This window comes from Seriola dumerili, unplaced genomic scaffold (genome assembly GCF_002260705.1).
Source record: "Seriola dumerili isolate Sdu_G_001 unplaced genomic scaffold, Sdu_1.0 BDQW01000025.1, whole genome shotgun sequence".
Lineage (NCBI taxonomy): Eukaryota > Metazoa > Chordata > Actinopteri > Carangiformes > Carangidae > Seriola > Seriola dumerili.
Genome location: NW_019174280.1, coordinates 4,561,706 through 4,576,036, shown reverse-complemented (window position 1 = coordinate 4,576,036; position 14,331 = coordinate 4,561,706). Strand labels below are relative to the sequence as shown.

Genomic DNA, 14,331 nt, shown 5'->3' with positions numbered 1-14,331 from the left:
TATTTAGAATTGGTCAGAGCAGTGTTTTAGTGCAAAGCCTCATTTTCAGTTGCTTTTGCTGTGTTAAACTTACTGCATTGTGTGTTAATACAAACTCAACACTTTCTGTAATCATTTAAACTTAAAAGCCTTCTAGCATTTCAGTGGGCAGAAACCCTTCATTTCTTAACAGGGCTTTTATTGCTGTGCTGTAGTAAGAGTATTATCTGTTGTGTATATGCTATTCAGATCTGCTAGTTACTTTAGCAGTAAGCAATGACTTCTCTCTCTCCTGCTCTCTCTGCTCATTGTGTCTTATGTTTAGTTATTCCTCTGCCTCCTTTAGTAACAGTGATACATGTAATGAAAGTAGTTTATTTGCTGTAATGGAGGCGAGGCTCAGTGTATTGGAAGCGCTCCACCGCTTCCCTGCAGTTCCTGAGCAGCCAGGAAACCAGGGAGGACACAGACTACCCTAACCTTAACCCTAACCCTGGCTTCCATACATGGTCCAGCCAGGTTTATACCCAGTCTGTTTGAAAAAAAGTATCTAAACCTAGCCACAATGTGCTAAGTTGGCAACACTGCAGGCTATAAAGCTCCCCCTAATAGGACCTGTACACCAGAATCTCTATCAGTCATGCGGCATTTGGATGACCAATGTTGGAAATATGATCAGTCAATCAATCAGTCAGTCAGTCAGTCAGTCAGGGACATTCGAGACCACTGGAAGGCCACAGACCAAAGGCTGAATTATCATCTAAAAGTTTCGAAATCCAAACACTGAAAGGGTTTTTGTTTTCTTACGTGGTTTGTAGAAATGTAGAGTTGAATAAAAGCTCCAGCATTAATCTGCAAAAATAATTTCTGACTTATTATCATTAATCAGTGGATTTACATTATTAATGTGAATCTTATGTTGGCTACTGCCTCCCACATACAGACCATTATGTAAAAATCATTTTCTGCCCACTATTAGTTATACAACTCCAGTACTGAAAAAGAAGAATTTCTTGTCAAACTGCTGCTTCCTTATTTGTCACACTGTTTCACTTCTCTCTTCCCGCACAGGCCGCCTGCATCCCGGTTATTCTGAGCAACGGCTGGGAGCTTCCTTTCTCTGAAGTGATCGACTGGAGGAAAGCCGCTATCATCGGGGATGAGAGACTGCTGTTACAGGTACAGAGAAATGATGGAAAAATACTACATGATCCAATGAAACGATGCAGTGATGGAAGGATATAGGATATAAGTATATGGGATGGGAATGGAAGGATGAAAAACTACTATGAATATAAAATACAAAAAGAAGGAATATAGAGGGATGGGTAGAGAGTTAATTATTAATTATTATATTACACAGTTCCAACAGGTACATGCATGGAGGTTAGTAAAAGCTACCAGTGAGTAACCCTGGCTGAAGGGGCCGAACCTTCCCTCACACTATACAGCATAAAGCATCAAAAGATAAAGTGTGCCCTTTCAGCAGGGGCTTATTCAGTGTCTAGGTGGTGAAATGCCAACATCTTCTCAGTTGTAATTGTCTTCTCTGGCTTCAGATCCCCCCGGGCAATCACAGAGATCCAGCTGGGGCTGATTCAAACATAGAAGTACAACACACAGATCAGGAATGGCTCTTAAAATATATGAGAACAATGTAAAAATAGGGCTTCTATTATAAAACAGAACTGCCACAAGAGTTTATTCAGCTTGATTTATATTTAAGGAGGTCAGCATAAATCCTGCTGTGTTAAAGATACAGTATGTCATTTTCTTCTAATATTTTTTTTGTTGTTGAAATATGCTCCAAAAATATCTTAAGGTGGAGCGGTGCTGTGGAAGGGTTTCTAAATACCGAAAATGCCTGTACATAAGATATCATGACATTGTGGGTGGTGTTGTAGTCGAGTATCGAAATCTTGTGTCCAAGTCGTGGCTCGAGTCCCCCGCGTTTGAGTCAGAACCCAAGTCCAAGCCAACAAAGAAGAGTCTGAGTCGAGTCCCCATTACCTGAGTCCGCTTCACTCTGCCACAGTCAAAGAGCTGACATACAAATAAAGATGTCTACATTAAACACAAATGACACAGCTGTCACCATTTTAAAAGGAGTTTATTTACTGTGTGCCACGATAGCCAGATAAATTCACTATTAACAAAAAAAGTCAGAGTCAGAGTAAAAGTCTGAGTCACAAGTCCTGAAAATCCGAGTCCTGGACTCAAGCACAACACTGATTGTGCGTATGAGTTTTCTAACTCCCCGGCTGCGTTGACTTGCTCAGTTGTTTGCAACGAAAAAAAAAAGTCAGTGCAAAAGTGTTACTGCTACTGGACGTAATGAAATGTTTGCCAAACAGTATCTGTCCATCAGATCCTCCCAGGATTATCACACACTGTCACTTAACAATGATGTGCATGTATTTGTATTTATTTGTGTATTTGTAAATGGCATGCAGTGTATATTATAACAAAGAATGCATGGAAATATATCCCAAATCCACCCCTCATTTAATTATGCTGATCTTTTCTCCCATTTGTTTTCAGACCAGCTTTGTTACCTGGTCATTACATATAAGAGAATATTCTATGAACATTTATTATTTTGTACTTTTGGCAAAAATCATTAGATTAGATATATTTGTTTAGACTATTTAATCGAGTATATAAAACCTCTTTTTATTTTTTGCAATGTTTACTTAAAACCCACAATAAGTCTAAAATAGGATGGAAACAAAACAGCGCACTCACATTGTCAGTGGAATCAGAGAATCACATTGTATCTCTGGAAACTCTAAAAACCACAGCAAGAATAAGTTGGATAAAACTTAAAATATATATATACATGTATATATATAGAGAGAGAGAGGGAGAGGGAGAGAGAGAGAGAGAAATATATGTAGAGAAACTGGGCCAAACTGTCGTCAGAAGTGGGACCTGTCAGCCCATAACTGTAGACGTTCAGTTCAACTGAGAAAAGTGGGGGAATCTAATTGCAGTCACGTGGCTTTACTATTCTGACATGACAGCTGCGTCATTCACACCTCCACCAGGAAGTATTTTTATCTGAGACAGATTTATCTGGAATTGGATCACCTTCTGTTCCCTTTAATTATGGCAGCGGACAGAGCTCGTATTTACATTCTCTAATTACTCTCTATATTACGATGCATGCACCTGCATGACCTATACCACCACCTGGACAGCAGCTCGGGGATGGGAAAGTGTGTGTTTCTTTTTCTTGTTTTCGTGCGTGTGTGTGTGTGTGTGTGTGTGTGTGTGTTGGGGACAGTATGTGTCTGCCTTTAATTAATTTGTCCATGCTTCCCTACGAGCCTTCTATCAGCACCTAGCGATGATGATTTAGTTTTTCTCTATGAACAATAGCAGACAGGCCATCATTAAAAGTATCCCAGACTTGGCTTTTAGATAGAACAAAGCAGCCTTTTTGTCATTACACATGACTGAGACCCACAATGACGCACTAATGTTTGTCGTTTGCATTATTCTCCTTTGACAAATTAAAACCACCTATCTAAAAGCATGTTAATTGTTGGTTAAGATAATGTGTGAAGCAAGTATTATGTTTCGTCAGTGTGAACACTGAGGGTGTTCACATTTTATTCCAGAGGTTGAACCAAACAAGCATTTTTTCCATTAATTTGCCTGGTCTCGATGCAGGCATATGAAGAATTGATAAAACAAAAAAAAATAGAGAGACGGGGAGAAAAACAAAGCTTTCAGGATAAAACCTGACATTTGTAAACACACAGCACGATAACATCAAACACACAATGATGGCTGTGCACATACTTTTTTCACCTAATGGTGTGCACAACACACTCACTGGCCTGTCACATTTGAACACACACCATGCAACCTCTGGCACATTTTAACCCTCCAATCTGGTGAAGAGTGTTTGTTGAAGACTGTTTTCTTCCCCCCAGTCCTTTCCTAGATTGTTTCCTTTCTTCCTTTAATACCACTAACAAGAAATAACATGGAGGAAGCAAGGAAAGGAAAGGAAGGCAGGACACAGAGAACAGAATTCAGGTTCTGTAATTGTACAATAAAGAAATCAAATGTGGGAACAAAATTAGAGCTAAAACATTTAGCTGATTCATCCATTAATGGTTGACAGAAAGGTCATCTACAACAACTTTGATAATCAATTCATTTAAAAAGGAAAAATGCAAAATAAAAATGCAAAAAATCCCTCTGCTTTTTCAGTTTTATAAACTGGATATCTTACAGACTGTTGGTCAGAGAAAACAAGCAATTTTAAGTTGTAACCTTGGACTCTGGAAAATGGTGCTTCACATGTTTCATTCATTTTTTTTTTATGTTTTATATACTCCAAATCCAAACAGTAACCAATTGATTAATCAATAATGTAAGTCAAGAGAAAAATATCAAACTTATGGGTCTTAAAATTGCACAATTATTCATTTCTGCAAATGGGTAAATTTACACAACCTATTGGCCAAAAATCTAAATATTATCGGAATCGCAAAATGGTCAAGTGCAATATCCAAATCACTGGAGCTGCAATTTTTGGATAAAGGTAAAATGTGTCAAAACAGACCATAAATGAAGCATTGTAGGGCTTAAAGAGATAACCTGGCCTACAAACCATACAGATGTAAGGGAACATGTTTGTTTGGTACAACATCCAGCAAAAATCAACACAAATATATATCTGAATTCCATTTTTTTGTTTTGTTCTTTGCATATCGATCAGCCCCAGTTTGTTTTTTTTATACATGATAAACTCCCATCTGTTTTTTTTTAGTTCACTAGAAGTCAAGGAGGTTAATTGGCGTGGCATTGAAAAAAATACCTCCTAATTAGAGGACACATTCTTAATCTGTTTCCTGCTGTGCTGAGAAAACTGGGATGGTGCAGGAATCAGTTTCTGGAAATGCAGTGTCAGAGCAGACTCCTTCATGCTCAGGATTTATTGCGCAGTCACCTAAACACCTGAAAAAGCAAATTAAAAGCATTAAAATATCCAGAAACCGTTTAATTATCTGGGCTAAACGACAGCATCTGCATAGTATAATAAAAATATAATTACAAACAAGGACATGTTTCTGGTTGGTGAACAGATTCTGGATGCTTGCCCTCTTTGTCATTCTGTTTTGTCTCACGCACACACACACACACACACACACACACACACACACACAGACCCAGTGTTCAACACAGCGCCGGAGCTCTAACACCTGCTGAGAGAGTTGAATCTCATTACTTTCAATTACATCACAGAGAACTGCAATACCTGGCTGTTTAATATGTAGAGTTTCTATTCCCCCCGTGGAGAGGAGACATGCACCAAACACACACACACACACACCGCCCCTGCTGAGAAACATAAACACTATTAGAGTCAATCGAGGGGAAGAGAATTGAGCTGATTTGATTGGTGTTGTTTATATTCCACCTCAGAGAGATGAACAATTAAAGTTCGCTCTGCTGTCGACAGATCCCACCGACACCAGCTGCAACACAACAAACCTAGACTCTTCGTTTTCACACTCCGTGGTGATTTTAAGGTTTTTCTTGGACTGATTTTAATTTATTTTCAATTTTCAGTTTTCACAACCAAAACTGTGAAGTTTGTCGTCTTTAAAAAAAAAAAAGTAGGAAAAATGTGTGAAAATCAAATAAAAATCAAGAAAACTAAAATCCGAGTGAAAGTTGGATTTATGTTGCATATGTTTAATAACATAGACAAGCCCTGAAAGGCAAGTGAAACATTTCTGTGCTCTCAAGGTTTTGAAATAAAAATAAGGAACTGAAAAGAATAGTTAACTAAATCAATAAACATAATGAGATTCAAACCCCGGCCTCTGAAGTAAAAGTATTACATATTATCCATCACAGCTTATTACTCTTCTGGACTTCATTCCTTCTTGTACTATCTCACCTGACTTCCTAAAGCGTCACTGGCAGGAAGCCTTCGCTAATTAAAATCTCAACATATCCAGCCAAAAGAAGGAACTTGAATGTTACATAACTTACTAACACACATTGCATGTACCTTGGGTTTAGAGTGCATGGAGAAACCGAAATCATCGAGAAAGAAACATGAATGTTTTTGTACTTCATCATTTTGTGGCCAAAATCAGTTTTACAAAAGAAAACACTTTCCAGGCCATTTTTTTTGTTTGTTTGTTTTTTGTTTTGTTTCTTATATGAAACAAAAAATTCTGAAAAAAGAAAAACTATTTTTTTTCTTTCTTCCCAGAAAAAAAAAATCACTTGCCTCTCTGTTTTTTTGTTTTTTTTTCACAGTTAAAACAAAACAAAAAAATGACATGCCCTTCAGGGCTTTGCCTGTTAACAAGAACCATTTTTAACATTTATTGTTTTTATTCACACTTAGTGGCACATTGGTGTGTAATCAGTAGCTCATTTTCTGTGTTCACCTTTTATTATGTTTCCATGGCAGCGGTAGCCAGGGCTGGAGGTTAATGTTTTCAGGTTGTCCGTAATGTCTCAGGAACGTCTTAGGGGAGTTTCTTCAAATTTGGCGCAAAGGTTCACTTGGACTCAAAGATGATTAGGATTTGTTGTTCAAAAGTCAAAGGTCAAGGTCACTGTGACAGTCTGCTCTACATTTTTCCTAAGAGTTTGGACAATCATGCATGTAAACTGCAACTGGACTGGTTTGCCACAAGGTGGGAACTCCAGTTTATGCAGTGTTGTTGTCTGTCTGAATGTGGCCTTACCACACTAAGCTGCAGTGGTCAGTTACCATTCAATATCTAGGTGAAATCTGTTTTAAGCTGATGTGTTATGTTCAGAATTGAGGGTATTTTTCAGTGGAAATGTTAAAAACATCAAAGACATACTTGTCTTTGCTTCATTAGACTTCATGAAGCTCTACAAGTTGAAGACAATCAAAGTAGCTGAGGAAAGTCCCCTACTTTCTCCAGTGCCTCTGACATTAGCACCATCAGTCATTATGTCCCTTTCAGACCAGAGTGGGTTTTTTTTTTTACTGGCCACATCCAACAGGTTGGCACCGTAACTCTGAGTGAAGAGGCTTTAGGGCAGTGGCCAGAACACCAGAAGGGACCTGGACTCCAAATCCACCACCACCTCTTGAGGGCTGATGAGGCTCTTCACTTACACTGGCTGCAAAGCTGCTTATTCCTTTTTCATCTCCACCGTCAAGCTGAGCAGGGCAGCTAAGGTCATGTCTAACCTCATCAAGGAGGTGGTTTGTTTTTCTACAAACTGAGCATCAAGAGAGGGTCTTGCTCCATCTTCCTGGCACATTAGGATGTTTAGCTCAGATTGGCAGGATCCTCATCTCCCTTGATTTCATCCCTCCGCTGCCTCTCCCTGAGGGTGTTACTGCTGCAAGCCACAAGCCAGCTGCTCATGTCATCCATGACAATGTGAGCTGGGACCTCTGGAACAAGAGTTCTGGGCTCCTCGCAGGTTTTGCAGAGTTTGTTTGTACATTGCCGTCTGCAGAACTCCTCTGGACCAGATGAACAAGCTGCAGCAAAAAAAACAAAGAAAGACCAATGAACAATCATTAATACGTTTTTGGAACGTATGATGAATGGAAAGTGGTAATAGCTGACTCACTGACGCTCGAATCTGAAATTTGTTGTTTTTTGTGATGTGGTAATAACAACTAAAAATTGAATTGATGAACTGAAAATGAATTGATGACACATTTGATGGCAGATTGATTATTTAAGACATTTTTCAAGCGAGAATACCAAACAATTTGCTGGTTCCAGCTCCTCAGATCTGAGGATTTGCCTCTTTTTTTGGGGGGTTTCTCTTTAGTTTTGCAGTGTTGATCACTCAGTTGAAGCATGTTTTAAAATGTGACGTTGGGTTAGATACTTTATAGACTAACTAATTGATGAATTAATTTAAAATATTATAAAAATATCCACTTTTGTATCGTTGAAAGTGTTAAACAACATCAAGTTAAGAATCTGATAGGGCTGTGGGGATATGTCACATAAAAAAAAATTTGCCACCGCTCTGAGGCATTTGTAAATTTGAATGTTTTAATGGCCCCTTCTTATAGATACTTGATAGTATGTAAGGTGTGAATGAATATTAAAGATGGACAGCAGCTGGTGTAGTTGCCATACTGCCCTGGGGATAAGCTAGTTGGTGGACAGTAAGATGTGGGGGTAGAAGAGTCTTGAAGGACGGAAGAATTTCCTCTAATCTTTTCTGCATGTCCGCAGAATTACTTCAGCTTCGTCCACCTGTCTGAGTGTCTGACTCTTTTTACCCCACACACACCGTTTTGTCATCCCCTTCCCTAACGTTGTTTAAAAATCAAACTTAATCTATCTCAGTGTCATTTTTGTCCTCTTGCTTTTCTTCATCTCCTCTTCCTCCAGGTTCCCTCCATTACTCGGTCTGTGGGCCGTGACAGGATCTTGGCTCTCCGCCAGCAGACCCAGTTCCTCTGGGACGCCTACTTTTCTTCTGTAGCCAAAATCGTCTTAACTACTCTGGAGGTAAGCCTGCAAAAAAAATGGTCTAAATGGGATTTTTGGATTTAGTTTTGTCAGGAGAGCTTCATTTAATCAACCAAACCAATATGTCTTGTTCTGTACTGTACATTGCCACTGGCTATGCATCACATCCCAAAGCTAAACTTTGAAAAGAAAAATCTTACTCCAGTTGTCAGTTAGTTTTTGACCTTTTTGAGTTGAGTGTGCCTCGTCTTTCCCAGCACCGTGCTGCTTCATATTCATACATTTACTCCCAGAAACAAGCTCAGAACAGGCAGTCGTCTAACATTAACCACAGAGTGCAGCTTTTGTCTTGCTCAAGGGCACCTTGAAAGTAGTTTTTTGATGGAGTTTTTTGAGTTCAGTATTGCTTTTTGTTGCTTTTTGTTTTGTGTTTTTTTTTTTTTTTATTAAAAAACTGAATTTTTCAACTAACTTCAATTAGCCCACGAACTATAGTTATAGTCATCTCAAACACTTCATAAGACATCACGTAAGCCCTTGAACGGTCAGATCTGAGGTTGCTGTGTGTGTGATTAGTCCAAGCTTTAGATGTTTGACTTCTTTTAAAAGCACTGGGTCATATTTCTTTAGTTTATTTTATTTTACTAATTTTGCTGAAATCGTTACACACACTAAAACACCCCCAAAAAACAAGAGTAAAAACAGGAACAACACCTAACTTTTAATTTTGGGTGAGGTTATTTGGATATTTGCGATCTAGGGCAGTAGGGAGCAGTAGCATGGCTAAGGTGGTGGCCATCATATAATGCACCTTTTGCACTCAGTTAGTGTGTTTGAATGTTTTGTTTTTTTTCCAATAGTGAAGACGACTGCTAGATAACAAGAATCCATAAAGTGTCATCACATCCTCTGCGCTTCGAGTCCACTTCACCTTCCCGCCACGAGCAGTCGTCTACTTCAGTTTTGCCACTGTTACAGCTGGATAGCTAAGCCGCTAAACTTTTGTAGTGTTTTTACCAATTCAGCACTACACTGTTGCGCATATACATTTCCAGCAGACACGGAGCAACGTTCTCATTTGTTTGTAGTCCCATATTAACTCATCTTTCACCTCTGCTTTGGTCTCCACCAATTACCACCAGCTGCTAAATACTCTACTATGCTCACTAGCTAGTCTCTAACATTGGTTGTCTGCCATGTGGTCAGTTTATCAGGAGTTGTTTTGGCTGAAAACATCTGCCTGCTGCGTTTCCAAAGAGGGTTTGATGACAGTAGTGAACACTGAACATCTGTCAGCCAGTGAAACCAAAACAATGAGCTGAAAGATGCAGAAATACTCTCACACATTACACATCGCCATTTGACCCATTGTTAATACAAAATATTAATTAGTACAGCTTTAAATTATGCTGTTTTGTTTACTGCTTAAAATAGGTAGGTAATCCAGGAGATGTTAGCATCAGTTAGCTAAATTTTGAAAGTATCCAACTGAAAAACTCCCACCCCCTCCCCTCAGGCATCCCTCCAAAGCCACTCCCCCAAAACGCACGTATTCACACTGCTGGAGAGGATTTTTATTCAGAGAAGTCAGAGAATTGAATTTATTCATTGCTTTCGGGGTGTTAAGAGAATTTAAAGAAGTATAACAAAAATTGTTTTGTGTAATTAATTACGTGAACATATGAAGGGTAAAAAGAGATGCTACAAATTGAGATTGAAAACTTATATATAGTGTTTTTGGGTCACGACTTAACATGAAAGAAATCATATTGACATGCAGTATAAGGAAAAGTTAAATATTAAAACACTTTACGTGCTAAATTTATTTGATCTTTTTTCAAGAATATATAGTGAAATATAACTAGCCTCCTTGGTAAAATACTAGGAAGGAGGAAACTGATGCACACAGCACTCTGACACCTTTGACAAAGAAAAGTCAGTTTGATTTTGATATAACATATACACTGGAAATCTACACACAATGTGTGCATGAGAGGCAGTGTGAATTGCCAAGTGTGAAGGAGGTCTGTACTGTCTGGCAGCCCTCAGGTTAGAGAGACTGCAGTACGAGTGTGTGGGTGTTTATGCCTGCTCTCAAGACCAGAAAGCTACAGGTTGGCCTCGCTAAATGACCTCGCTGGCTGAAGAGAAGAAGATGAACTAGTAAAAGAGCCTCCCTCCTCTCATTTTCTCCTCTGTTGTTGTTCTTCACAGCCTTGATTTAGTCCTCAGGGACAATTTGCTCTCTGTAACATCTCTGTATAGAGAAACCAAAGATAATAATCCTCTTTATCACCCTCGCCATCAGCAGCATCATTGTCGTCATCATCATCACAAAAACATCAGTACAAACACCGTGATCTTTCTTACAGAACGCATTTGTCACAACTGGTGCAAACAGGATAGTAAAACACAGGGGGGAAACACCCAGACAGAGCTTATTCAGTCCAATGATTTATTATAAACAAAAAAAGGAACAAGGCTTTTACAGAGTGCTGAGGCAAGCAAGAGTCAAAAACCAGGCAAACAACTCCAGTGAGCAGCGGCAACAAAAAAAAAAAAGGGCAACAATGGTCAACACACAGATATGTTATATCCCGTCTAGGGGTGGCCAAGACACAACATACACACCCCATCTTCCTCAAGTCCCAAGTAGCCACAGGGACAAATTATTAGTGGATATTAACTAGTGTATTTATTTACAAAGTACTTTTTAATAACTGAGAGTGAATTTCAGCTTCAGGGTGGAAAAAGGCCAAAATAACAAACAAAACAAATCTATCTGGAAACAAAACACCAACATAAAATATGCCCAAATATAACAAAACCAAAGGAGAAAAGTTGGTCAAATGCAACAGCAGCCGATGGCAAAAGTTTAATTGAGGCGAACAATGGTGTGACTGGTTGGGAGGAGAGGTAGATGCAGTTCTCTCCTCTCGCAGCCCGTCTTGGTTCCTCATATTTGGAGGACGTCTGACAGGAGCCAGTCGGCTGCAAGCGTCAATACTGCCCAACCAATCACCGTCTCGTCCTGGCACGAACCTATTTCACTATCAAGTACAACAAAAGCAAACTATGCGACCGCAGTCGTTAACAGGTAAGACCGGTAAGCATGACAAAGCAGGTCATCAAGACCAGCCACTCTGGACATGAATTGCAGGATTACGATGAATGCAGTCAGAAAACTGGCACAGTAATCTCTCAGTTAGTCTATTACACAGCAAAACCCCAGAGTGAGTCCTACTGTACTATTTCTAATTTCCAAAATGTACATCCCCTTGCTTGAAGACATAAAAATGAAACTGTGACGTATGAACTGAAGATAAGGACCTGATGTACTTGCCTGAAGGTGTCATATTCAAACTAAAGCACTGTACGCTGAAGTGCTAGCATGAATATGAACCCATCTCTTAACAGATGGCATTTACAGACTGACTTCCAAACTCTTGATGTTATAATTTATGTTCACTTTCATGTTCAAGTTGATAACATAATATAATTATATTTGTCAAAACTGCAGCACTTTTTTTTTTCTTTAAAATTACAGCACAAATATGACCCGAGTGACTCCACCAAATGCCCAGTGCTAGCAGGGTATGAAATTAGACAGAGGCCCACTGACAGCCATACACTGCTGGCCAGATGTGCTAAAAACTCAAGAGCCAGCACGCCACCAGGCTAAACGGGTGAAATGAGGCGTTGTTGATAACTGTAGTGTCCCACATACTGCGAGCCTGACAGTTGGTGTCAGGAGGTGTGTGTGTGTGTGTGTGTGTGTGTGTGTGTGTGTGTGTGTGTGTATGTGTGTTAAGAACTGGGTGTAAGTGCCAAGCCAATTCTCCACAGATCTGTGGACAGCTCTGGACTGAAAACAAAAGACAAAATGCCTAAGAATGTCTTCTTCCATACTTTGTTTTCAGTATCACTGTTTATTTGAATACAAATAAGTGTTAAAGTAGAGTTGAAAATGTTATTAACATATTGTATTTAAGTAATGTAGTCTTTTGCCTCTGGTAAATATCAATTATTTATCAAAAATTAGAGAAATAAAAAATAATAGGTATTTTGTTGCTTTAAAATGCTTCATACCTTCATAATAAATCCCCTAGTTTGTGGTTATCTCAATAAATCAATACATTTAAATTACATGAATACATTTTTAATTAAGGATTGGAAATATAGATTTTTTTGTTTATGTGCTTCATTTTAACACTGTGGTGTATTTCACCATTTTCAATGTCACTCTGTCATCCTTACAAAATTATATCAGAAAGGTTCCTTCTGCTGTCACCAGTATAAAAACAAAAATGAAAATGACGCTTGACAATCTTATATGCTGTAGGTATAACACACTAGTATTCACACGCTCGTGCATACGCCAACTCGAGAAAGCATTCTTTTACAGCTTCTTTAGCACCAAGTAAATAAAGCCATCACACCTTTGGAAAGTCTGCTGGGGTTAGACACGCAGGGACCTGAAATCACCGCTTGAATTGGCGACAAGTGGAAAGAAGAGGAATCAAATTAGAGAGGAATAAAAGAAGGAAGCAGAAGAAGCAGTTGTGAGCTTTCCTCACGAGAAATACGTTTTTTTTTTTTTTTGCTTCGTCCCACAAAAAAAGCTTCTTTTAATTCAGCATCAGCTGAGGCAGGAACCGACGAGTTCATCCTCCTGCCACAGACAGTGTCAGTCGCCTCCTTTCATCTTTTAGAAATGCAGTTTGTGTATTTGTGTCACTCTAAAGTTTGACTTGTGTCACTGTAAGTCTTCATTCATGCCACGACAGGGAATCTGGGCACAAATACGAAATTTATGTACTTGGACTTTAGATAGTTATTTTTCTCTTTGACATTCAGATGGAAATATTTTACTTTTTACTCAACTACATTTATTTGCAACCGTAGTTACTAGTTTTACTTACATACATACAAAAAATATGATGATCTTATAAAGTATTGTTATAACTGACACTATCAAGCAGTATATATAATATTTAAAAGTAGCTCCATTGTGACCAACTACAACATTAAAATACAGATTACACATGTAAACATCATTAATAATAATTCAGTGATACAATATAGAGTGAAACCCACAGGGGATATTTTTCTGCACTGAGTACTCTCAGTGCTTTATGCGTATTTCACTGATAATACTTAAGTACTTTTACTTAAAGCTCCATATTTGACACTTCTCCAGTATTCATTTTTATTTGAAGTGTTGATTCATAAGAAGATATATTTGTGGTTTTAAGCACCAAAAGCCATCTCAATGTAGTTTTACATCTCCTCTCTCAGGCTTCTCTATGAAGCTCTAGTCACAAAAGGTCGGTGAGCCAATCAGAAGAGAGGAGGCTCTGAGCCTCTCTTCTGATTGGCTGACTGTTTTCTGAGTGATTGAATCGAAATATAGCAGATTTCAGGTCAAAACTTTGAGAAAGCGAATCTTGCAAGGCTGGACTGTGGGTCCGGTTGTGGGCGGGGCCTATATGGGACCTTTAAGTAAAATTGTCAATTACAGATTTCACCCCTTACAATGTTCAATTATATTTTATAAGGTGTTCTAATAACATAACATAATACATAATCTCAATACTTAATTTATGAGAATATTCCCAACATAACCAGATTTTAAATAATGATTGGATGATTTCCAAATTTCTTCATAAACACCTCTAAAAGTGCATGTTAATGTTTTATTCCAATCATATTTATATTATATCATATTTTTTCCAGTTCAGAGTTTATAATGTACACATACCTGTAAATGTATGCACTCTTACAATAAGAAATAGTGGGCAGAAGTGAAATAGAAATTTAAAATACCTTAGGTTCTTTAGGAATGATTACAAATAAGGTTTTTGAAATTATATTATTAACCTCCTTCCAG

At 38.4% G+C, this 14,331-nt stretch overlaps 1 protein-coding gene across 1 annotated transcript in view; it reads left to right on the top strand.

Moving 5' to 3' along the window:
• LOC111237872 (exostosin-1-like) overlaps positions 1 to 14,331 on the top strand; it is a 265,691-nt gene that overhangs the window by 214,848 nt on the left and 36,512 nt on the right. The window contains exons 4-5 of the mRNA XM_022767169.1: positions 1,051 to 1,158; positions 8,361 to 8,480. Of these exons, the coding sequence (XP_022622890.1) occupies positions 1,051 to 1,158; positions 8,361 to 8,480 (228 nt within the window). The remainder of the gene's footprint in view (positions 1 to 1,050; positions 1,159 to 8,360; positions 8,481 to 14,331) is intronic.